At 64.6% G+C, this 24,499-nt stretch overlaps 3 protein-coding genes across 11 annotated transcripts in view; 1 reads left to right on the top strand and 2 right to left on the bottom strand.

Moving 5' to 3' along the window:
- Positions 1-1,591: 1,591 nt before the first annotated feature.
- On the top strand, positions 1,592-8,518 carry ANKRD13B (ankyrin repeat domain 13B). The gene is given in 16 exon segments (XM_086624869.1): positions 1,592-1,702; positions 5,126-5,261; positions 5,510-5,634; positions 5,722-5,767; positions 6,040-6,183; positions 6,259-6,448; positions 6,568-6,634; positions 6,725-6,806; positions 6,881-6,945; positions 7,032-7,162; positions 7,281-7,438; positions 7,532-7,684; positions 7,785-7,834; positions 7,836-7,946; positions 8,150-8,230; positions 8,288-8,518. Coding segments are annotated over 16 exon segments (1,881 nt in total).
- A 1,536-nt stretch (positions 8,519-10,054) lies between these two features.
- On the bottom strand, positions 10,055-13,911 carry CORO6 (coronin 6). 6 transcript variants are annotated; one of them, XM_086624443.1, is made up of 11 exons: positions 13,714-13,911; positions 12,983-13,105; positions 12,405-12,534; positions 12,142-12,323; positions 11,893-12,012; positions 11,532-11,651; positions 10,994-11,098; positions 10,764-10,909; positions 10,619-10,676; positions 10,291-10,521; positions 10,055-10,177 (listed from the first exon to the last, which is right to left on the bottom strand). In XM_086624443.1, the coding sequence occupies exons 1-11, from the start codon at positions 13,909-13,911 to the stop codon at positions 10,055-10,057; spliced, it is 1,536 nt and encodes a 511-aa protein (XP_086480569.1). The 6 variants fall into 6 exon arrangements, with proteins under 6 accessions (XP_086480569.1, XP_086480571.1, XP_086480570.1 ...); XM_086624445.1 differs by lacking the exon at positions 11,532-11,651; XM_086624444.1 differs by lacking the exon at positions 11,893-12,012.
- Positions 13,912-17,876: 3,965 nt separating this feature from the next.
- The window catches only part of SSH2 (slingshot protein phosphatase 2), a 102,163-nt gene continuing 95,540 nt past the window's right edge, over positions 17,877-24,499 (bottom strand). For all 4 annotated transcript variants that reach the window (XM_086624490.1, XM_086624491.1, XM_086624492.1 and 1 more), the window contains one exon: positions 17,877-24,249. In XM_086624490.1, coding sequence (XP_086480616.1) covers positions 22,279-24,249 — 1,971 coding nt within the window. In that variant the 3' untranslated portion in view covers positions 17,877-22,278. The remainder of the gene's footprint in view (positions 24,250-24,499) is intronic.

The raw sequence follows: 24,499 nt of genomic DNA, 5'->3' as shown, positions 1-24,499 counted from the left end.
CCTGGGCCCGGGTCCGGCCCTGGACAGCCGCTGGTCCCGGTCCCGGTCCTGGGTATCCCCCCCCTCGGGCTCCGGTTCCAGCCCTGAGCACCCCCCGCCTGGTTCTGTGCCACCTGGTCCTGCTCCTGGGCATCCGCTGGTCCTGACCCCAGTCCCAGTCCTCGGTGGCCTCCTGGTGCCATTCTCAGCCCAGGGCACTGTTCTGGTCCTGGTCCCAGTCCTGGTCCTGTTCATTACCCTCTCCGGGTCCTGGGCACCCCTGTGGTTATGGTCTTGCTCCCAGTCCAAGTCTTGCACATCCCAGTCCCAGCCCTGAGTGTCTCCCGCTTGTCCCAGTCCTGCTCTGGGCACTCATCCTGGATTCAGTGCCAGCCCTGGGCACTCCCCAGTCCTGTTCCTAATGCCGGCTCTGTCACTGTGCACCCCACTCCCCATCCCAGCCCCATCCCAGGTGCACCATGGGGTGCAGTACGGGCAGCCTGGGTCCAGCTGGGACACTGGGGATCCCTGCCTGTCCCAGCAGTGCAGGCAGGACACTGTACTGGAGATGTGTGGGGTGGGCTACAGCCTCAGCAGAAGATTTTGGGGGGGGACTGGGGCCCATTTGGGGTCTGTTCTCCCCTCTGAGATCCCATAAGCACTTGGAGCAGGGGGACGCACCCCGTATCACCATGGGGGCCCCATGGGCAGCTGTGAGGGCTGGACCCCTATGGCACAGCTACCCCAGGCAGGACCCACCAGAGTGGGGCCAGACCCTTCCTCCCACCACCATGGGCCAGGCTGTGTGGCCTGTGCCGCGGGTGACCTCACCGCCAGTTGCCAGGGAGATGGCTCATGACGTCATGGGGCAGCGAGGCTGGCGGGGAGGTGAGGGATGCTGTGCAGGGACTGGAGCGGGGGGATGCGACCACCACCACCTTCGTCATGGCTTGTCCACACCCATGGACAATAATAACGATGGGGTTCACCCCCAAGCAGCAGCCCTGCGGCAGGGTGGGGGGCAGCAGGGTGGGGGGCCGGGAGCATGGCGCCGGCGGGAGGCCGAGGCGGCCAGCGGAGGCCCAGCCTCGCATTGTTCTCGGGCAGCAGCCGGAAAACACGACGCCCACCCCGGAGAAACGCAGGCGGAAAAGGAAACGGGGCCGGGGGCCTGCGGCTGCCGCTGCCCGGGGTGGGGGGGCTTGGGGTCCTCCACCTGCTGCCTTCGCCCCTGCCCCGCCATGTGCCCGGGCCCGCCAGCCCACGGGGGAGTGGGGGTCAGCCGGGAGGGATACATCAGCCTGGGGGAGGATTCTGGGGGGGGGGATCTGAGTGTCAGTGAGCCCCATTTGCAGCCACCCCGCAGGGCCGGGGGCCGCGGTGATGGGCTGAGCGGTGCGGGGAGTGGGGGGCGAGCAGAAGGAAGAGGGCGACGCCGGGCAGGGCGACTACAAGTCCCATGAGGCCGGGCGGTGCGGGGCGGAGGGGGGGGGCGCGGGGGAAGCACCGGGCGGGAGGTGCCGTGCCCGCTCCGCCCCGCGCCCCCCCGCGCCCCGCTCCGCCCCGCGCCGCGCCCGCCGCGCCCGCCGCGCCGCTCCAGCATGCACGGAGGATGCTCGCGTCTTGCTCAGGCAGGAAGGGGCCGGAGGGCAGGTACCCGCTGCACTACCTCGTCTGGCACAACCGAGCCCGCGACCTGGACCGGGAGCTCAGCGCCAAGCAGGTGGGGCGGCGGCGGGGGGGGCACCCCCCGGTACGGCCCGGTTCGGCTCGGGCTGATGCAATGCTGCCGGGCTGCAGCCGGGCTCCCGCTCGGGGCTGGGATGAGGATGGAGATGAGGATGAGGGTGGGGATGGCGTCCCTCCCGGGTTTGGCAGGGCTCTGGGGGTGTCGTGTGTCCCCCTGCACCCCGGGACTGTGCCAGCTGCCCCCGGGGATGGCACGGAGTGCTGGGTACCACCCGCGGGTCCCCTGCATCCCATGGCGCACGCAGCGCCGAGCATCCCTCCGCACGTGTCCCCGGCTCCCTGATAGGCCTCTGCGGGCCCCTGGCACCCCGACCCGCACCCCACTTCTCAGGGTGCTGCCAGCCTCGCTGGGGGTGCAGCCCCCAGCTCCCCACCCTCTGGCTGAGCCCCTCTTGTGGGAAAAAACAGAGCCCTCGTGCTGCCGGGGTGCAGCCCCCCAGCCCCTGGAGGGCAGGCAGGTTGTCTGCAGGGTGAGAGGACTCACCGTGCCCCCCAGCCTGGGAACACCCCCAGCCCGGTGACAGAGCGGGCGCATCCCCAGGCAGGTTCCCAGCCTCCCTCTCCCCCGTGGCATCGCAATTCAGGTAATTAAAACCCAACCCCGAAGATGCAGGAAACCGCAGGCGCTGGAGGGAGGCCGGCAGCAAGGCCGTACCGAGCATCCCTGCTGCACCCTGGGGTGCTGGGGACCGCGCCGAATGGACCCCAGTGATGCATGAAAAGGGGGGGCCGCCATGCTGCGATGCTCCTGGTGGGATGCAGGGGACGGCTCCCGCCACACCCGCCTCCATTGTGGGGGCCAGCTGGGGGGGTTGCACCGGCATCGCCCCAGCCCCCCGCTCCATTGCCGGCGGTTTTATTTCCGTGGTAATTTGGGGTCATTTTTCCCAGGAGCCTGGTGTGGCAGAGATCAAAGCTGCATGCAGGCAGCGTCTCAGCGGGCGCGGGGGGATGCAGGGGCTGCGAGGGCGGCTCCGGCCCCGCTTGCCTGCAGGGAGGATTTCTAACCGGTGGCAGTGGAGGGGCTCTGCCATGGGCCCTGCCAGGCCCCCACTGCCCCCGCTGCCATTTGCAGGGCGAGAGCAAAGCCGGCCCTGCGTGTATCCCTGTGGGTGCTGCGGGCCAGGCTCCAGGGCAGGTGGGGGTTTGGGGGAAGGAGGTGGGGGTCAGCCCAGGCTGAGCCCCCCACCTCTGTCCAGGGTATCTGGGGACATGGCTCAGCCTTTCTCCCTGCCGGAGCATCCCCCAGGTGAGCAGGCCAAGGCTGGTGCTGTGTGTTCCTGGGGGCTGGTGTCCCCCTGCCCAGGGGCTCTGCCCTCCTGTCACCTCAGGGACCTGCACGGGGACAGTGGCACCACACAGGGTCCTCCCATACGTGCTGGTGTTTGGGGTAGGGAAGCGCTGGGACAACTGGCAGCAGCTCCTCTCCATGTCCCCCTAAGGGCCCTGTGTGGGTCACCCCTGAATTGTCACCGTGAGCTGTCCACGCTTGCCTCCACCTGGGGAGCAAGAGCCAGCAGGTCCCCATGGCAGGGACAGCACAAGGACATGACAAGCAGTGACACGGAGCCTGTTGTGCCAGGACACCCTGCACCGCAGCCTGCCACATCATGCATGGCAGGGAGTTGGGGCTGCACAGGGCCAGCAGCACCCAGCATCACGTCCCCACATTGGCCCGTGTCCTCCACAGCTGCCCGGGAGCAGGTGCTGAGGTCTGTGCCCACGCTGGGGTCCTCCACCCTGGGGACAACCCCAGAAGAGGGGACATGTTGTGCCATGTGCCCAGCTGGCACAGGAGGAGCGGCTGAGTCGCGGTCCGGCACTGCCCCGCTGCCACTCCAAAGCCATCCCTGTCCCTGTCCCCATCCCTGGCAGGTGTCACAACCCCAGGATGGACAGTGCTGGCAGGTCTGTGCCGCAGCCCCTGAGCCGGAGCCGTCCCAGCGCCAGGGCCCAGGACCGAGCTTTTGCCGGCAAAAACTGGGTCATGCCGTGTCTCCTGTGGTTGGCTCCGGTGTTGTGTCCCCAGAGCGGGGACCCTCGTCCCGCCTGGCGCTGGGGCAGAGCTGCAGCTGGGGAGCCCCGTTGAGCCCACAGCACCCGTCCCCCGGCTGGGGGGCAATTGCTTTAATTAGAGTCATTTCATTAGCGCAATTAAGAAGCAGCAGTCGCCTGGAGAGCGTTGGAGCAGCACGCTGGCTCCCAGGAAACTGAGGGGCTGTTTTGCTCCAGCGATGTGGGCAGCCTGGGGGGGGTCCCCCTGCCCAGTGAACGCCTGAGGATGAGGAATGTGGGGATGCCCACAGCCCAGGCAGGCATGGGGACATCCCCAGAGCAGAGGGGCAGCAGGATGTGCCCAAGAGCAAGACGGGATTACTGTGAGGCGAAAGCCTGGGCACTGGAGACCCCACACCCCACCCCTGCCCAGCCTCAAATGCCTCCAGGATGCCTGGTCCCAGCCAGCACCTTTGGGTGCTGCACCCCAGGTCTGTGGTCCCAGGATTGGCCTCCCCAAAACCCATGCCCTGGTTTGGGGTTCGTCTGCACTGCCTCCTGCCCCGGCAGCATCCGACTGCCCCTCTCTGGGCACAAGGCTTCTGCCCTGGCTGGGTGCTGGGGCACAGAGGCTGAGCCCCCCCCTCCCACCACTCCATCAAGCCCCGAGCTGTTCCCCAGCCCTGGGCACGGATGTGATGCTGCACCCCACGCGGGGAGCAGGGCCCACGGGTGCTTGGGGCACCCGCCACCACTGCCGGTGGGTGAGGGATTCCTTGGGGCTGGCTCGGTGCCAGGCTCCGGGCTTGGCACAAACAATCGCAGCAGCCCCAGCGTGCGGCTCCCCAGGGCCCCGGGGATCCTCCGAGCAGCCGCTCCGCTCACGCAGCCGCCCGCCTCCGGCTCAGGCAGGGGAACACGTGCGCCCGCCGCAGCCCACGTCGCCCGCCGTGCTCCCAGCCCTGGCGGAGGGGGGAGGGCGCTGGATGCAGCTGCTGCCTGGCAACTGGGCAGCAGCCCCCCCCCCCCCTCCAAATCCCAGGGATGGGGGCTTTTCCCAAGCTTGCGGCTGCATCCACCCATCCAACCATGCAGAACTCCGTGCACTGCGCCGAGGGCATCGTGGCCTCCGCTGCTGCGCTGTGCCCTGCTCCGTGCCTGCACTCTCCCCACCCTCCCTGTGGGACTGGTAGTGGCTGTGGGGAGCAGGGAGAGCTTTTTGGGGCACAGCACATGTGCATCTCTTGTGGGAGCTCGGGGATGGCGATGCTCTCTGAGATATCGGCAAATGTCGGCTGCTTTCCCTGGCTTCTCCAGCCAGGAGCCTCACGCCTGCGGGAGGGCACTGAGGGGTGAGATCTGGCCGCCCTGGTGCCCCCTGAGCCCCGCTCCTTCCCAGCAGGCCGACATTGAGCAGCTGGACCCCCGAGGACGCACCCCACTGCACCTGGCCACCACGCTGGGCCACCTCGAGTGCGCCAGGGTGCTGCTGAAGCATGGTGCTGACGTGGGCAAGGAGAACCGCAGCGGCTGGACAGGTGAGCGGGGGAGTCACTGCCTCGGTCCCCCAGCAAGCTGTGCTGGCACAGGCATGGGCATGGGCACGGGCACGGTCATGGGCATGGGCGTGCTCAACTTGGTGCTGGAGCTCCCCAAGGGACAGCTCACGCGGTGGTACACACATCTGGCTCCTGTGCCGTGGCCAGCTCTGCCGTGCTGTGCCATGCCGTGCCATGCCACGTGGTGCTGTGCCACCTCCTGTGCACTGCCCCTCTCTGCCCTGCAGTCCTGCAGGAGGCCGTGAGCACCCGCGACCTGGAGCTGGTGCAGCTGGTCCTGCGCTACCGCGACTACCAGAGAGCCATCAAGCGCCTGGCCGGGATCCCCATCCTGCTGGAGAAGCTGCGCAAGGTGCCTCCCTCCACCGGGACCACTGGTGCTGGGGAGGGGGGCGATGCCAGCCACAGGCTCCTCCCGACCCCACTGTGCTCTCCGCAGGCCCAGGACTTCTATGTGGAGATGAAGTGGGAGTTCACCAGCTGGGGTAAGCTCAGGGCAGAGTGGGGAGAGGGGAGCAGGAGTTTCCCAGCAAAGCCATTTCCATCTCTGGTGCTGCCCTCCACCCCAGCATCCATTCCCATCCCCAGGATGAGGGACACCTGTCCCCTTTCCCCTCTACACCCCAAGCTTGCAGACCCCCATCCCACCAAGGCACTGGATTCTCAGGCACGTTCCCCACCCGACTCAGCACTGGCAGCCCACCCGGGGGTGCAGGGTGGCCCCATCACCGGCTGGGCTATTGCTGTCTCTCCCCAGTGCCACTGGTGTCCAAGATCTGCCCCAGTGACACCTACAAGGTGTGGAAGAGCGGCCAGAACTTGCGGGTGGACACCACACTGTTGGGTTTCGACCATATGACCTGGCAGCGGGGCAACCGCAGCTTCGTCTTTCGGGGACAAGGTGAGGCAGCACCGGGGTGTCCCCCCTCCTTGGGGAACGCCTGCAGAGCCCCTTGGCACCCTCCCCTTCCCTTAGACACCAGCGCGGTGGTGATGGAGATTGACCACGACCGGCGCGTGGTCTACTCGGAGACACTGGCCCTGGCCGGCCACGACCAGGAGGTGCTGCTGGCTGCTGTGCAGCCCACAGAGGAGCAGGTGATGGGGCGGCTGACGGCCCCCGTCGTCACCACCCAGCTCGACACAAAGAACATTGCCTTCGAGAGGTGGGCTGGGGGTCACACCGAGCCCCCTGCCCAGGGATGCAGCCCTACCCCGGGTGCCTGCACCTTGGGCTGTCCAAGCGAGACCACCCATGGCTCACAGTGCCCTGTGTCACCCCCAGGAACAAGTCTGGGATCCTGGGCTGGAGGAGCGAGAAGACGGAAATGGTTAATGGGTATGAGGCCAAGGTGAGGAGCAGGGGGGTCTGAGCAGCCTGAGAGGGGTATGGCCAGTTCGGGAGGTGGTATCTACCGCTGGCGTCCCCCCTCCTTGGCCAGGTCTATGGCGCGTCCAACGTGGAGCTGATCACGCGGACGCGGACCGAGCACCTCTCGGACCAGCACAAGGGCAAGAGCAAAGGTGGAGCCGGCGCGGGTTGGGGGAGATCAGGGCACTGCGCCCGCTCCGCTCCTCACCCCCTCCCCGTCCCGCAGGCAGCAAGACCCCGCTGCAGTCCTTCCTGGGCATCGCCGAACAGCACGTGGGGCCCAACAACGGGGTGAGCATCCCGGGGGGGGTCCCAGTGGGTGGGCATCCCCCACAGCTGGGCCCCCCCTGCCATTATCCCACCGGGGTGTCCTGCAGACGCTGATCACGCAGACGCTGAGCCACGCCAACCCCACTGCCATCACGCCCGAGGAGTACTTCAACCCCAACTTCGAGCTGGGCAACAGGGACATGGGGCGGCCCATGGAGCTCACCACCAAGACACAGAAGTGAGGGGGGAAGGAGCAGATTGGGGACCCCTCCCTGTCCCCCGTCATCGCCCCTGACCACTGCAGAGCCCCTGGGGGGCCAGGCAGGGGTCCCCAGCCCGGCGCCTGTCCCTGGCAGGTTCAAGGCAAAGCTGTGGCTGTGCGAGGACCACCCGCTGTCCCTCTGCGAGCAGGTTGCCCCCATCATCGACCTCATGGCAATAAGCAACGCGCTCTTTGCCAAACTGCGGGACTTCATCACCCTGCGCCTCCCGCCTGGCTTCCCCGTCAAGATCGGTACGGGGCGGGGGGTCTTTGCCACCGGCGGGGGTGGCACAGCCGGCTTCCCTCCCTGCTTTTTTTTTTTTTTTTTTCCCCCCTTTCCCGCAGAAATCCCCATCTTCCACATCCTCAACGCCCGCATCACCTTCGGGAACCTCAACGGGTGCGACGAGCCCGTCAGTTCCCTGCGGCACAGCCCCAGCAGCGAGGCCCCCTCCCCCAGCAGTGACTCCTCCAGCGTCAGCAGCTCCAGCTCCCTGAGTACGGGGGGTCGGGGGGGGACACACATGCGGCTGGCGGGGTGGGGTGGGAGAGGGATGCGGCGGAGTGCCCAGCTATGCCACCGCCTGTCTCCCCGCAGCCTCGTGCCGGGTGTGTGAGATGGACCCGGCGCTGTTTGAGGTGCCACGGGGGGTACAGCGTGGTGGGCACCCACCAGGACGCCCTGCGGGAGGACGAGGATGACCTGCTGCAGTTCGCCATCCAGCAGAGCCTGTTGGAAGCGGGCAGCGAGTATGACCAGGTGGGCACTGCCACCCCAAACCCGCTGGCTGCAGGACCCTGCTGCTCACCCTGTCCTGATGCTGCCCAGGGTGCTCACCCCCACCTTGCCCTATCCCTGCATCCCACCGTGATGCAGCAGAGCTCACACAGGGGCACTGGGTTTGGGGGGTGCTGGGGTGGTGGTGGGGGGGATGCCACCCTCCGAGCACCCCTCTGCTGCAGGTCACTATTTGGGAAGCGCTGACCAACAGCAAGCCAGGCACCCACCCCATGTCGCACGAGGGCCGCCGAGGAGACAGGTTGGTAAGGTCTGGCCCAGGCCCCTGGGGGGAGTGGGAGCAGGTGGGGATCCCCGCTGAGACCCTGCCACCCCCCAGGACTCCCCAGCACACGGCAGCTCCCCGGATCCCCGTCACCCCGGCCCCAGGGGGGGGTGGCGGGGGGCCCAGCACCCTGTTCCCCAGCTACGCGGAGCAGCTGCGGCTGGCCATGGCACTGTCAGCGCGGGAGCAGGAGGAAGCCGAGCGCCGGACACGCCAGGAGGAAGAGGAGCTGCAGCGGATCTTGCAGCTCTCGCTGACGGAGAAGTGACCCTGCACCCCCACTGAGCCCCCTCCCCACCCCAACGGGGATGGGGACGCGGCCAGTGCCGTGTATGGAGGCACGGAGTGGGAGCGGGGTGGGGGGAGCCAGCCCAAGCACTGCGGAGGGCAAATGGGGAGGGGGTGCAGGATTTCGCCCTGGTGTGGGGGGATGGTCCCCATAGCCAAGGAGGTACTGGGGTGCAGGGGGGGACACACACACCCCCCACAGCAGGACAGGGTGGGGGTGGGTGACAGCCCTGCAGCCAGGGTAGCAGGGACTTGGGGGGGGGGGGGGGGGCAACCCCACGGACTGTACCCCACCCCTGGGACACCCCTACTGCCCCAACTGCCCTATGGGGTGCTGCTCGGCCCCTCGCCCCAGGAAGGTGGTGGGGGGCACATGCTGCCCCAGATGGGGGGGCTGCCAGCCACGTGGGGTTCTGGGGTGCCTGTGGAGCTGGGGGGCTGTGCCCGGCCCCCTCGGCCCCCTGCCCAGGCGCTACCAAGTGCACTTACCCGGGAGCTGCTCTGCCTGCCAGCGTGGGGGGGGGCTCAGCCCCATTGCACCCCACAGCCAGCGCGGGGCTGCACGGCCACCCCCCCCACTCCGGCGTGGGGGTCTGCTGGGGCAGCCGAGGGGGTGTCTGTGAAGGGCCACTCGATGTCACACTCCCCCCCCCCTTAACCCCTGCTCGCACCCCCACGCCCTGCTCGGATGCCCCCCCCCCCCCTTGGCAGCGCTGCACCCCCTCGTCCCGGGCACTGACCCTGAGAGAAACCTTACGTCAAATGGTGCTAACCCCCGGCCCCCCCGGGCGGCTCCTCCTTTGCACATGGGGGCCAGGGGCCGTGGAGGGGGGGCCGGGCTCACTCCCCTGGGACTTTTCGTAGCCAGTGCCCCCCTCTCCCCCCCACCACGCACCCCACAAGCGACATCTGGGCCAGGACCGGGGGAGCCCGAGCAGCTCCGACCGCGGCCGACGCCAATAAATGCTCTTTAATGGTTGCCTCTCTCGGGCTCTGCCTGCGCCGGGGCCGTGCGGGCAGCAGGGTGCAGGCAGGGCCCCCCCAGCGCAGTGGTCCCACGTCCCCAATACCCACCCCGCGGCCAGGGGAGGCTGAGCCCTTTATTAAAGGGGGACCCAGGAGCAAAGAGCTGGTTGGGAGCACCCGCCGAGGGGGTGATGGGGCAGGGGGAGGCGAAGGGGGTGCTGGGGGTGGGTATAGCACCGTACCCAAGCGCATCCTGGCCGGAGGGGCCCGACAGCTCCCCGGCACCCAGCTTGCAGGACTCCGAGGAGGGCACTGAAGCAGGAACTACCCCCCACCCCAGGTGCTGCAGCAGGGTGCCGACGTGCCACCTCGGGAGCAGGATGCGACTGATGCCAGTGTGTGTGGGGGTGTCAGGGTCCGACCTCCTCCCTGCAGCCTCAGCTCCTGGGGAAAGAACATGGCTCTGGGCTCCTGCCCTCTGCGGAGACTCGGCTTTAATCCGGGGGGGGCCAGGGTAGTCCTCGCCCTGCCCATGGCCGTGGCCACCATGCTAGTCCGTGCCGTTGGTGAACCGGCAGAGTTTGTTCTCCAGGTCGGAGATGCGCTTCTCCTGCACTTGGACCATCTCCTTCAGGGCACGGATCTCCTCCAGCACCTCCTCCAAGCCTGGTCGCTGTAGGGGGGGGAGGACACATGTGGGGTCACCAGGGAGTCCTCTCTGGCCACCCTCCCAACCTCACCCCAGGTAGGAGGACAGCCCTGCCGCAATGTCCCCAGGACACTCACGGAGAAGTCGGGGTCACAGATGGAGTGGCTGCGGCGGGAGCTTGGCGGGGGCTTGTTGTCCAGGATGTTCTTCTTGACCACCTTCAGCTCCCGGTTCTTGACAGGGACGTAACCGTCCCGCAGCGAGATGAGAATGGGCTCCGCGTCCTTCCCTGATAGCCACTCGTCTGCTTCCAGGGCCGGCTCAGGGCCTGGTGTGTCGGGATATAGGTCATCCTGGAAGAGGTCTGACTGTGGGGGCAAAGGAGTCCACGGTAAGACAGGGTGTGCCCCCCACCTCCAGAACCCCCCCGATCTCATCTCCCCCTGGACCCTCCCACGGGCTCACCTTGCGTGGCACAGTCATGACGATGGGCTCACACTTGCGCTCGTGCAGCTTGAAGAACCTGCGTAGGACAGAGGTGGGCAGGGTCCGGCCAACACCACCGACCCCTCCACCTCCCCACAGTGTGTCCTTCCCCCCCGGCTCTCACCTGGCGATCTCACACTTGCTGACGTCCAGCCCGCGCTTGGGCATGAAGCCCATGCCCCGCTGCGGCTCCTTGCTGCTGTAGGTGTTCAGGTAGTGCACGTAGGGCGCCTCGTCCGTGATCTCGAAGTACCGGATGCTGCTGTCCCCCTGCGGGTGTGGGGATGGGTGTCAGCCAACCCCAGCACCCCTAGAGACAGGGTGGCATGGAAATGGGGGCATCAGGGGGGTTACCTTCCCGCAGAGGTAGACAATGCTGGAGTCGGGGTCGTAGAAAGGCAGCAAGACCCCGTTGCTGGTGTCCATCTCCTGCAGGGCGATGGGCTCCTCAAAGTTTTTCTGTAGGGACGGAGTCGGGGGGAGTGTGGGGGGGTGGGGGTGAGCAGCAGCCCCAAAACCCCCATCCCGGTTAGTCACACACATTAGCCACGGCACACTGCAGGGACGGGGCTCGTCCCCCTCCAGGTACACAACCCCCTGGGGAAGGCAGCTTGGCACGGCCCCCCCCCCAGCACCCCCTGCCCCACTCCTGCTTACCTGCACCACTGGGAGCCCCCCAGCCTGCCTTGCCCCCACTCCCTGCCCTCCCTCCTCAGTCCCCTCCCCATGCCCGGCACAGCACGGCACACTTGGGAACTTGGCATTTTTTAGGGGGGGGGGGGGGGCAGGGAATGCAGCAGGCACCCCACCCCGGGGTGGGGAGGGGAGGACAGAGGGTCGAGGGCAGGGGGAGGCCAAGTTCCCGGGGCAGCACTCCATGCGGCCTCGTTACCGGGTCCCACAAGCCCAGCTCCCGCTGGCTCATTCTGGTAAAGCCCGTGGTAAAGATGTGTCCTTCGCGCGTGAAGACGGCCCGAACGGGCCTCAGCCCTTCGTGGGGGGCAAACCTCTCCTGGGGGGAGGGGGAGAGAGTCAGCACGGGGCATGGGAAGGGGGCAAAATGGGGGGGGTCCGGATCTGTCCCCCAACAACTGCTGCTGAGTCCTGCTCCTGGGGAGCGCATGAGGCTCCTGGGGCACGTGCGCTGCTGGAGAGCATCCCTGGCACCTGGCACATCCCTGGCACCCAGCACATCCCCAGCTCCGTGGGGTCCCCGGGACGGTGCTGGCCGGGCGGGAGCCGCTGTCTCGTACCAGGTCCCAAAGGCCCAGCTGCCGCTCGCTCATCTTGCTGAAGCCGGTGGTGAAGATCTTGCCATCGGCCATGAAGATGGCGCGGATGGGACGGGCGCCGTCATGCGGTTTGGCTTTCTCCTACGCCGGCCGTTAGAAGGTTAAAACCAAAGACAGAGACGCGTGGGTGCGGGTGGTTAGTAGGGTCAGGCAGGCACGGGGAGGGGGGGATGCGGCGGGATGGGGGGGACGCACGGCGGGGGCACTCACCGCCACGACCTGCTGCTTGCGGGGGTCGATGACGCGGACCCTCTTGTCCTTGCAGGTGGTGACCAGGAGGCTGCCGTTGCGGTTCCAGCCCACGTTGTAGATGAGGTCGGTGTGCATGTCCTCCAGTGCCAGCAGCATCTCTCCCGTGCCCACGTTCCAGAGGATCACCAGGTTGTCACAGCCTGCGGAGGACCGACGGGGTGGACATTGTCACCCCATGGATCCCACCCGACGCCAGGGAGGGTGAGCCGGGACCCCCTTACCTGCGCTGAGCAGGACGTTGCGGGCGGTGGGGTGCCACGAGATGATGCCCACCCGCTTGGAGTGTCCCTCCAGCGTCACCACCGGCTCCGTGATGTTGCGTACGGGGACGTAGTCGGGGATCTGCCACACCTGGGGGGGGGACAGAGAGCGGGGCGTGGGGCAGTGGGGATCACTCTGCAGCTGAGTGCTAAGCGGCTGATGGCCTCGGAGCCAATTAACCTCATCGTTAATCCCAGCTCCGGCTGCGGGGATGGTGGTACAGGGATGGCAGCAGTGCCCACATCCCGGGGTGCATCCCTGGCACTTGGGGTGCTTGTGGGTGCAGGGCGGGGGGCACGGCTGGGGTGCAGCCCCCAGCACCCCCCCCAGCTATTCCTGGGTGCTGAGTCGCTGGGGTGGGTATATTTAGCACAAACTGCTGCATCATGGAGAGAGCAGCCGCCGCCAGCGCAAACGCATGGCACCGCGGCTAAAAATAGGCCAGTGACACTTCGCAGGCGGCGAAGCGGGGGGGATGCTCCACGCCACTCCCCCAGCACCCACCGGCCCCCCTCCCACCTGGGGTACGGCCCCTCACCATGACGGTGGTGTCCTCGGAGGCGCTGGCGATGACGTTGTCGTTGTGGGGACACCAGTCGATATCCAGCACGGGTGCCGTGTGCCCTGTCACCAGTGGGTGGTTCTTGTCCACTCGTCCTGTCTGCAATGCCGAGGTGCTGGGATGAGTCCCCAGCAGCCGGGGGAGGGACCTTGCCAGGTGCCCCCCAAGCTCCAGCCCAGCCACCACATGGCACAAGCAGGAGCATGCAGAGGGCCCTGGTGGTGGCCAGAGCTTTGCACCTGCCTCGAAGGGGGAAACTGAGGCACACGGTGGGAACAGGGCTCACTTAGCACAAGGTCCTGTAGGGATGTGGAGGGGAATGATGTGCACTGGGAGAGGTTGTTTTGTGTCCCCTCTAATGGCAAGGAGGGGGTCTCCAGCCCCTCTGCTGGGGTGGGCAGGGCAGACCCCCCACCCTGCTGAGACGCACTCCCTGGGCATTGCGTGCCCCTGGGGAATTTGGGCTGGGGAGAAAGCACCCGCAGGTTTGCTGCATCATCTTGGTTGCCCCTCGGGACATCACCCCTCGCAGGTGCCAACAATGGCCCCACGCTTCCTCTGCTCTGAGCCCCCACGTGAGGATGAGGATGTCAGGGCAAAGCTGGGGGGCTCTGGAGCCACAGCAGCCCCCCAAAAGCAAAGCTCATCAGTATGTCCCCCCTCCAGGACATCCCAGGGGGCCAGACCCCGGCAGCCTCCCTGCTCACCTTGGCGAGAGGCAGGACGATGAAGGCCCCCCCACCACCGGACTCCACGATGATGGCTACAAACTTGGGGTTGACGGCACAGAAGGAACTGTCCCACGTCACCTTGGAGACACGGATGTCCTCATACATCTGGTCAGCCTTCACCGGCTGCCCAAAGACGTGCCGGAACTTGCTCTGGCGCACCACACGGCGGCTCATGGCTGGGGGGCACAGGGTCATGCCATGACACCCCCCTGGCACAGCATGGAGGGGTTTCGGCCCCCTCAGGCCTCACACTCCGAGAGACCCCCCCTACCCTGGGCACAGCAGGAAGCGTGGGGACACAGAGATGGCGGGGAATGAGGGTGCAGGATGGTGCCTGATGTGGCCCTGATCCCGTGGCAGGGACTGGGGGCAGCCCTGGTGCAGGGGGGTGTGGGTGCTGCAAGCGCTGGGGATGGGCATCCCATGGCCAGAGCTGCTGGACAGCTGGGCAGGGACATGGCTGTGCCATGATGCGCAGCTGTGCCATGCTCCGTGGCTGTGCCATGCCCACGGCTGTGCCATGCCCCACGGCTGGCACTGGGCTTGGCACGTGAGCAGCTGCAGTAGAGAAGTGGGGCTGAGGGAAGTTGGGGGGGACACGGAGGTGCCACACACTGGGTCGCAGCTTGTCCCTGTGTCTCATCCTGTGTCAGTGGCCCGAGGTCACCTGGCTTGACCCAGCACCCAGGAGGGAGGCTGTGCCTCTGGTGTCGGCCACCCCATGCCCTCCCCCATGGGCCCCCACCCCAGGGCTCTGAGTGTGCCACCTGCTCAGCACCCCCAGCCCACCTGCTTGATGGTGATTCCAGGTGAGGGCCAGATCTGGCACAGCCACGCGGCCCCATGGGCATGCAGGGGTGCAGAGGAGCCCCCCTTGCTCAGCACAGCCCCGTGGGGTCTCCAGCCCTCAGCCACAGCCAGACACGCTACCCGCAGTCACCCATCTCCATCCCAAGCCTGCGCTGCTCCTGGGACCTGCCCAGGAGGCACTGAGCCCCTTGGGACCCCGAAACCCCTGGAGTTGGGGCTCCCGTGAACCGTCCACCCCAGGAACTCTCCTGTGCTCTTTTGGGGCCTCAGCCATTGCCAGGGGCCGCATCCAGCCACCAAACCACAGCCTAGAGGGCTGGGCACCACTGCCCCCAGTCTGCGGGGCTGCTGCGGGCAGATGTAGGGGCAGATCTGCTCCTCTGTGTCCCGTCCGGTGGCTTTTGGCCAGGGCGCGTGCAGCACCGAGCCCAGCCACATCTGCCCAGTCCCTGGGTGTCCCGGGGGTTCCCACGGCCCTTCAGCACCATCCCCAGGCGCTGAGGGGGCCCGGAGCCCTGCTACCGAGAGGAGCTGGGTGCTGTCACCACTAGTGTCACCCCTGTGGCCCTGGGCACGGTCCCCAGCCCTGGTGAGGAGTGAGGGGGCTCCGCAGGGGACAACCTCTGGGTATTTTGCAAACACCTCATCCATCACCAGTGGGAGCAAAGCTTGGGGTGCCCAGGGAAGGGGTGACAGCCTGGCCGGCTGGGCAGGGTGCAGGCAGGGTGTGGGGTGCAGGTGAGGTGCACGTGTGGTGCAGGCAGAGTTGAGGGTGGTGCCGGCAGCGTGTAGGGTGCTGGCTGGGTTGTGTAGTGTGCAGGTGGGGTGCAAGCAGAGTTGGGCAGAGGGTACGGGCAGGGCTGAATGGGGTGCAGGCAGAGTTCAGGTGGGGTGCTAGCAGGGTGCAGACAGAGCCGAACGGGATGCAGGCAGGGTGCTAGTGGTCTGCAGGCACGACAGTTGGATGGGGTGCAGGCAGGGTGTTAGCACGGTGCAGGCGGGGTGCAGCCATGATACAGGGAGGGTGCAGGCGGGGTGGGATGGGGTGCTAGCAGGGAGCAGGCGGGGTGCAGGCGGGGTGCTAACAGCGTGCAGGCGGGGTCAGGCGGGGTACGGGCGCGATACAGGCAGGGTGCAGGCAAGGTGCAGGCAGGATACAGGCAGGACAGCCCCGCTCCCCGCTCCCCGGCCGTGCCATTACGTTGCCACAATTGAATCCGCAGCGGCTGCTCGGGAACGACCAGAGGTCACTTTCCAAATATAGCCATCTCCTGCCGGGCGGCGGGCGGGCGAGGGGCCGGGGGGCCCGGGGGACCGTAGCCCAGCGCCCCGCCGCCCCCTCCCTCCCTCCGTCCCGGTGCCCGCCGCCGGCCCCGGCCCGCCCGCGCCCCGGCTCCCACCTGCGCTCCGCGGCTCCTGCGCGCTGCGGGCGCGCCCGGCGCTGCGCCCCCCGCTCGGCTCCGCCCGGCTCGGCCCGGCCCGGCCCCGCTGCGCTCCCCCGCGGCCCGGCCCGGCTCGGCCCGGCCCCGCTCCGCTCCGCCCGGCGCGGCTGGGCTCGGCACCGCGCAGTGCCGCTGCCGCAGAGAACAGCTGAGCCGAGCCGGGCGCCGGGGCCGGCACAGCCCCCCCGCGGCGGGCACCGGGAGGCGGGGGGGGGCCCGGCCCGGCCCCGCCTGCCCCCGCACCCTGCCCGGCCCCCGGCCTGCCAACCCCAGGCCCCCCCCCGGCTCTTCCCGCAGGGGTGGGGTCCGCCCATCGCTCCCTTCCCAAAAGCGGGGGGCTCGAGGGTGCCCACAGCCCCCCGGCACGGTGCACGGGAGCTCCTCAGGCCAGTGCTGGCGGGGAGCTGGGGGGCAGGAGAAGCCCTTTTGTCCTCTCCTGCCAGGCAGCGTCTTCCCAGAGCATCGGGGGAACCGAGGGGAGGGTCAGCCCTCGACACCCCCAGGCTGCCGTCACCCTGGGGTCACCCCTGCCCAGGGCTGCAGCAGGACACAGGGCTGCTGGGCATCCCGCAGGGCTGCGACCTGTGATGGGTCCCCCTGCACCAAGGGACCAGTCCAGCCCCACAAAGACCATGACCACGGGGCTCCCGACACCCACAGCACCTTGTGGGCTCACTGCTCCCGGGAGCAACCCGACGGGGGTGAGCCCATGTCAGCCCCGGCCCTGCATGGCGGGATGGTTACAGACACATTCAGAAGCCAGATTTGGGATTTAGCAGGGCCCAGCCCCGCAGGGATGCCCTGGCCCAAGGGGATTAAGGGATTGTAGGGCTCAGGGACCTGTGGGAGGGGAGCCGTGGTTCCTGGAAAGGCAGCAAAGCCCTGGACCCTACAAGGGCACCAAGCGGAGCTGGACGAGCATTGGCTGAGGCGGGCGGGGGGGGCAGCTGGCAAAAAGGCAGGGAAAAGGTGACATCCTTGGTTGCCTGGCCAAAGGGGTGGCACGGAGGGAGGGGGCTGCAGAGGCACCCCTGCCTACCCCGTCCCACCATGGCCCTGGCTTGCTTTGCCCTTGGAGCTCAGGGACAGGGTGAGCCCTGTTTCCCCAGCTCCAAGCTGCATCCACAGCAAGTGGAGAAAAGGCCCCGGGAAGGCCTTCTCCAGCCAGCGCTGGGGGGAGCAGGAAGGGATGGGGCACCCCAGGGACCCTGCCAGCCCCACCATGCTCCACAGCGATGGCCCTGCACCCTCGGTCCCACACCCTGGTGCTTGCTCAGTCCTGGCCCAGTGGGATGCTTCAAGCAGGGACGACGAGGCTGAGCTCTGGGGGATTTGGCTCTCTCCGTACCCCCTCCGCAAGGCCAGAGGGAGCCCACAGAGACCTTTGCACCACCAGGAGACATGATGGAGCAAAACCAACTCACCTGGGATGGGCTGTTTCCCAACACAGAGATCCACTTGCACTGTGGTTACTCGGTGCTTGGATTTGGCTCAGCTCCTGGGCAGCCCATGGTGGGTCTCATCCAGGGTCTGGCTAAAGCCTCACATCCCCCTTGGAGCTTAAACGCCAGGACCCTGCCCACAGCTCCTCTGCCTGCAGCAGTGTAGGGAAAGCACCAGCAGCGTCCCAAGTTTTACACACACAACCCCCGGAATCTTCCCTGCAACCGTAGCAGGAGCTGGGAGAGCATCTGCTTACGCACACGGCTCCTCGGCCCCTGCACAGCTCGCTCGGGGCAGGATGGGTCCATCTACGCAGGGGACACGAGGGAAGGATCCCGCTCTGGCTCCCCAGACCGCCGCTGGCACCCCGTGCTCCAACAGCAGCACGGATCACCCATCGCCCCAGCCCCGATCCCAGAACGGAGGCAGCACGCCCGTTTCATCTTCAAAATAAAACTTTATTCATTCGGTAACAAGAACATTGAATCTGCGCATCAGTGCACAAGTTCACATTTAAAAACAGCTGAGCACATCGGTCATAAAGTCTTTAGGGGGAAAAGGGACGATCCCAGCCACCGAGGAAGATCCGGGAGGGGCAGACAGAACCGCTGCCCTCCCCGGTTTGCAACTCCACTGTCAGCCATCCCAGAGGACTCGTGCTCCAGCACACAGTATGGCTGGACTGCCTGGCCCCGGGGCGATCCCTACAAACCAGCGCACGGACATCACATCTCCATAAAGGAAAATAAAAGGCACTGGCACCTTCTTTTGTGCCAACAGAGATGTTGGCAGCATGGGCGGGCTGGTAGCACCTCTGGTGGCACTGCTGGAGGGTGACCAAGCCCCCTCTGCCCGGCCTGCCACTGCCCCACACCAGCACAGGCTCGGGGGTCTCTCCCTTAGGGAGAAGCGTGGGGGCCTGCGTGGAGCTAGGACCAGATTAAGGCAGGACGCACTGCAATGGGAGCAGGGGACCCACAGTGGGTATGGCTTCCTCCTGCTGCTGGGCCAGGAGAGCTGCCGGGCTCCCAGAGCCCACGGGCAGGCACAGTGCCCCGGTGCCCATGCTGATTCCCAGTGGCTTGCTCCTTCCAGGAGGTCCCTGGAGCAGCCAGAGCTGGGGTGGGTTATCTTCCACCAGGCCTTTGCTGGCAGAGGGACACGGACGAGCTAATCCCTGCTCCGTTTAACATCCAAGTGAGCGTCACCTCCTGTCCCTTCTGCCACCCGCTGGGACCGTGCCCCCGGGAAAGGGCCAAAAGGGAAGAGATGTGTACAGGTCACAACTTCTCAAGCAGACCGGACACACGCACACACACACGCACACACACCATCGAGTGCAACAGAACGCAGTGTAGAAACCAGTTTCACGCACACGCTATCCATTTGTGCAAGGCTCACACGTTACAGTACAGCTGGAGACGGGGCGGGCACGGGGGGACGCAATGGCCAAGATATTGTACAGGAGTCAATGTAAACATTACAGCGTCCTCCGAGAGGCCTTTGCAGGAGACCGAAAGAACAGTTGCTTTGTACAAAAATGCCCTTAAAACACCACGTTTCTCCTAAACCCCCTCTGTCAGCAAGACTCGTCGGCTGCGGAGCGCCCTGGAGGTGCTGCTCCCCACGGTGCTTGGTGGGTCACAAGCAGCTCTCATAGGGTGGCCACAGGGACCAGGAGCCAGCCACCATCCACTCATGAGCCACTAGCACAGAGAAGGGACAACCCTTCCCAGGTAGAGCATTCCGATGCCAGGGGTCTGGTGGCTTCATCGCCCAGACACTGGCCAAGGAGGACCCAGGGCCCCCAGAGAGCCCCTCCAGCCCATTCCACTTTCTGCTCTCCAGGTCAGAGCCTCCAGACCTCCAAGGCCTCCATAACTCTGCAAGAGAACCACCTTCCCTGACTCCCTCCACCTGTCCACAGGCTTCCCAGAGAAAAACCAGTTGTGCTGGGCTGGAGCCAAGAACAAGTGGACAGTAAAGCACCTTCCTGCGAGGGCTTCTGCCCCTTCATTGTTCTCCCCAGCTGAAGCACCCAGACTGCAGCAGAGTATTGGAAGGAAGCAGCCTTTCTGGTCTGCATGGAAGAGCCTTCCTATAAGGCATTTCTCCTGAGATCAAGCTGGGCCAAGAAACCTGATCCTCTTCCTCCTCCTCCCTTCTCAAGGGAAGAGATTATACACAGGGCTTTCCCCTCCCAAGCAAATCTTTGTCACCAGGACATGTTGCCAGCCAAGCATGTTCCCTCCAACGCAGGGCAAGCTCAGTGGCACCCCATCCCTTCCACCCGCAGAGGGGCAGGCAGACGTCCTGGAGTCAGGAATGGTGGGCAGTGGGGTCTGGTGGGGGAGGCGATGACTGAAATCATCCTTCATCAGACAACACGAGCCACTTGGCCTTTCCCGCTGCCTGCCCAGCTCCGAAGCCAGCTGGAGCTGGCTAGGAGAAGCCAAATGTCTTTCAGGTTCCCAAAGAAGTATCTGGCCTCCTGGGCCAGGGACCTGGGTGGCTTCTGGTGACTGAAATGGCTGGGGACAACGTGCTATTTGACCCAAGACAGGGCCCTGCTGGGCTCCTTTGGGCTGTGCTCCAGCCTGCAGTGAGCACGGGTGACAACAGCCCCCCAGCAGAGCTCCAGCTCCTCGGAAAGGGAGGGACGAAATGCCCGTCGCTGCTGGAGAAGGACAAACATGCTGGCAGCCCTGTGGCTGGGCTGTGGGCACGCAGGCTCTGCAAGGCACTGCGGGAGGATCCCTGGGAGCTACAGGAGGGCAGCGAGGTGGGATTAGCTTCCTAACTGTCAGGCTATCCTCTGCTGTGGGCAAGCTGGGGGGTTACTGACACCCTTTCCCCAGGGCAGATGCGTGCTGCTTCCCAATACTCCACGACGCTCCGGTGCCGTGCACTCCCCTCCAGCTCAAGAGAAGCTTGTCCCATCGGAGCCCACAAGGTTCTGCAGCACCAGCGCTGCTTTCTAGGCATGGCCTTGGCTGCTGCTCCTCCCACACCGTGTCCTCTCCGTGCTGGGCTTTCAGCAGCTGGTGCCATTCTGCATCTTCTCTCCGCTTCGCTCCTGCCCAGAGAGCAGGTCTGGGCCAGCGCCAAGCACCGGCTCGGCCACGCTCTTCTGCCACAGACTGGCCACGGGACTACAGACAGGACCCAGAGCTCTCCTGTCATGGCCAAGTGCCTCCCTCTCCGCTCCTGCAGCACACATAAAATTTGCTGATATGTATGGCTGGAAAGGAGGAGCTTTCATTTAGTCAAACTGCTCGGGAACCGTAAAATAATTTGCTGAAATTTGGAGCAGACCCTTCAAACACAGGTTCTCCGGGGAAACGGGAACCTGCAGAATGGCTCGGAGCAGCCGACGGCTTTCCACGTCCAACTGGCACTTCTGAAACTCAGCTTCGATGGGGAGGGAGACGGCCAGATACGCAGTCCCCCTCCTGCAGCGGGGTAACGGGGGCTCGCGCAGGACCGGAGGAGAAGGGACGCATTTGGCAAAGGCTGGTATCGAGGCTCACTTTTGGAAAGGGAAGACAGCTTACGTCAAATCCACTCCCATTTTGTGCAGATTACAATGAACAGCACTGAGTTTGAGTAAGGTGGTTTTGTTTTCCAGTTTACAGAATGCAGTCTTGCCCTTTTTTTTAAAAAAAAAAACAACATAGAAACGACAAAAAAAAAATCTATATAAATACCATATATACAATTTAGGCAAAAAAAAAAGAAAAAACTTCCAGAAAAGATCTTCCCTCCGGGTCAAGTGTTAGGAGTGACAGCAGAGAGGACAAAGCTTTGCATTCAGCAGGGGCAACACGTCGTGTAACAATTCTAACAGCCTCAAGGTCTGGGAGCGACCAGAAGTGCCCGTGAGGGCGGCAGAGGGGAGAGGAAAACTCAGGCAGCACGAGACAAGAACAGCTTTTGCGCAGAGGGGAGGCAGCGGACAGATGATATGGCCATGAACTTGGAAGGCCCACAGCAGTATTCAAGTAACGGGAGGGTTAAAACCCTAATGAGGCATTTGTTTTAAAAGAACACTCTGGCTTTTCAGGCTCTCCTCCTCCTCCTCCTCCTCCTCCTCTCACCCACTGGTCTGGGGCAGCCGAGGAGGGGTGAGCTCGGAGGGGTGAGCTCAGCAGCTGGTGGAGCAGCTCTGCCCCACCGCACCACAAAACGGGGGGCTCTGCAGGACCCCCACCAGGAGGTGAGCCCCGATCTCGGCACCAGGCTGCGCAGGGGTTTCCGAGCCCGTTCATCCGGAGGATTCACCCCCACGTGCTCCCATTTCGAGGACGCACCGGCCGAACCGGGCCCAGGGTGGGGCTTGTCCTGCAGCAGCTTTGCGAGCGATCTGCCAGCATCGTGGAGTTCCAGTTTGCAGAAGTAAAAAGAAAGGCCAAACAAAGGGACCTTGGCACAGCCTTCACATTTACGGGGTCTCTCACCCCCACCACCGCCCAGCACCGTTTTGAGGCATGGGAAAAATTCAAGTTAGGAACTAGGACCTGGTTCTAAGCAAAACTCCACCTTGCCGAAGCAAGCCAACATCAACTTTTGCATGATAAAGGTGTTCTTTTAAAACAAATGAACAAAAAAAAAAAAAAAAGAACATTTGAGGTTATCCGAGTTAAAGAACTTAAAAAAAACCCAAACAGTCCTGCAGTCAGAGTCACACACAGAAGAACCAACCCACACCTACATGCGCCAGGAACAGTAAAATGACAATATATATAAAATTAACCAGTAAAGTGCATGTTCCTTATATTACACCTGCCCCTTGCGTGACGGCGACACCACGGGATCTCAGTAAGAAATCACAGCCCAGGGCTCGGGATCACATCGTGTTGTAGAGGGGATTGGTTGTCCGCTTTTTGTCATTGGTCTTTCTGAGCCTCCGCAGAGGGTGAGTTCTCCCGTGCTGCTGCCGGGGTGCGACAGCCAGACCTCGAGCCGGAGACAAGGAGTCCAGGACCTGCACCTGGAGCAGCGGAGGACCTTCCTCGGAGCTAGTCCATGTTGGATCCGTGCTGGAAAACAAGCTCGGCTGGCTGGAGCTGCACTCTTTGGCGTACTGAGCTAGCGGCCTCTCCACCGGCTTGCTCTGGGCAATGCACTCGGCTGTTCTGAGCTGCTCCACAAAATGCTTAGCAGGCTCCGGGGAGGAAAGGTGATGCTTTCTGCACACGTTTTCCGAGCCCCTCTCCAACCCCCCCCTGTGAAAACCCTGACCGAGGGCAATGCAGGTGAGAAGCACTGGGTTGGCATCGGAAGAGGCTGACTCCCTCTCAGATAGGTCATCCTTGGAGAGGTCCAGGCAGTCCAGTTTGGCCAAGGATGCCGAGCGTTTCATGTGGGAGGGTGTGGTGAGTCCCGCGTGCCGGATCCGAGCCTCTATTTCCTTCGCTCGCTGCTTGACCAGCCCAGGGCTGTCGCTGCACCCTTCCACGCTGTGGCTGCTGGAGCTGTGAGGGAGGCCGCAGCACAGGAAAGAGATGTCCAGAAGGTCCGTGTTGTCAGCACGTTGGCTGGTAACGATCTCACTGCTCAGTTGCCTCGAGGTGCCAGCACCCCCCCTGCAAAGAGGCTTGGGGCTGTCCCTGAACAGGAGATTCGGATCACCCTCAATGCCGCACGGTGTGACCAGCTCATCGTCTGTACTCGTGCTTTGCTCAGTGACACCTTCCAGGTGAATTACGTAGGGGTAAGAAGAGCGATCTGGGCTGGCTGAAGGTGTAGAGGTCACCTGGGCAGAGGAGGAAGCAGCGCTGAGGTGAGTAGAAACCCCACCACCTTCCTCGCTGGGGCTGCCCACAGTGAAGGTGGCCTGCTTGTGTACCGCGTGTGCCGGCAGCGAGAGATTTACCAGCATCAGAGCTCCAACACGGGTTGGTGCCTTCTCCGAGCACAAGGAAGGGTTCAAGTTTTCATCTAAAGATGGGATGGCCGTGGCCAGCCCGCCCTGCTCACAGCTTGTGTTGGGGTGCTCTGCAGACTTGACCGTGGGAGTGTATTCAATGATTTCAATCCTCTTTGGGAGGAGGGATGGCAGAGATGGCTCCTCCATCCCATCAAACGAGACAACTGTCCTGTGCTCTTGCGCCGTCGCCTCCCGCCCCAGGCTGGGCTCTGCCAGCAGGGACTCCTGCGCAGGGGAGGCGAGGGGTGCAGGCAGCTCTGCCCTGGGAGGCAGCAGCAGCTCCTCAGTTCCTGGACCCTGCACCTTGTCACCCTCTGGAGCCAGCTCCAGGGGCGGCTCCTCACTCTTCCCCCGCAGCAGGAGCTCCGCAGCAGGAGAGTCGTTCCTGGAGTTCTTGCGGGTGGGTAAGATGCAGGCCGGGGATGCGTGCTGGTGCTCCTGCTCCTGTCTCAAGCGCTCCTCGAACTCCAAGGTGGCTCGCCGGACGGAGCCGGGGCACCACTTGGGCTCAGGGCTGATGGAGCTGCGAGGCTCTTGCTGCTCCCCCCCAGGGCTGCTTTCCTCCAGGTCTGATTTACCAGAAGGCGGCTGCAGGGAAGGGGTAGCTTCTTGCTCAGCTTGCAGAGGGTCTTTCTCCTTTTCCTGGTGTCCAGCACAGGCTCCTTCGCTCTGTTCAACCCTTTCCAATGCCCAAATCGCCTCCACTGGCAGGTCGTGCACTGTGTTCCTCTTTGGTGTCTGGGTGAGGTTGGCTGAACTCTCTTTCTGCTGGGCAGGTCCTGCTCCGTGGTTGATAGACTCAATCTCTGTGACAATTTCCTTCACAGAAATGGCATTTTCCGAGTGGGATCTCGTGAGATGGCCTGCACTAGGCAGCTCAGGGGCCTCCTGCAACACAGAAACAGGAGAATTATAAAGTGGATCAGCTGTGCTGACACAAAGCAAATGGCAGCAGCTTAGAAGAAATGGGGGTGCACGTCCCCAAAGGAACAAAAAGCACATGTGCCAGTGTGTGGGGACAGGTTACAAGTGCCGTGAGCACTAATGTAGAAGCATTACTGTCTCTGGGACTGCATTTAACACATTCCAGCCTGGATTTTCACCTAGACTGAGATTTTAGAATGTTTATTTAAATGCC

This window comes from Tauraco erythrolophus, chromosome 21 (assembly GCF_009769465.1).
Source record: "Tauraco erythrolophus isolate bTauEry1 chromosome 21, bTauEry1.pri, whole genome shotgun sequence".
NCBI lineage: Eukaryota > Metazoa > Chordata > Aves > Musophagiformes > Musophagidae > Tauraco > Tauraco erythrolophus.
Note: the sequence above shows the minus strand (reverse complement) of the source record. Positions and strands in the feature narration are given on the sequence as shown.

Excerpts from the sequence above, each read along its gene's own strand:
- CORO6 (XM_086624443.1), bottom strand. The coding sequence starts at position 13,911 with ATGAGCCGCCGTGTGGTGCGCCAGAGCAAGTTCCGGCACGTCTTTGGG. Across the intron at positions 10,677-10,763 it reads AGCAAGTGTGAGATCGCCAG|GTTCTTCAAGCTGCACGAGC; the intron begins GTGAGAGCCGGG and ends TGTCCTACGCAG. Across the intron at positions 10,522-10,618 it reads TCATGACTGTGCCACGCAAG|TCAGACCTCTTCCAGGATGA; the intron begins GTGAGCCCGTGG and ends TTGCCCCCACAG.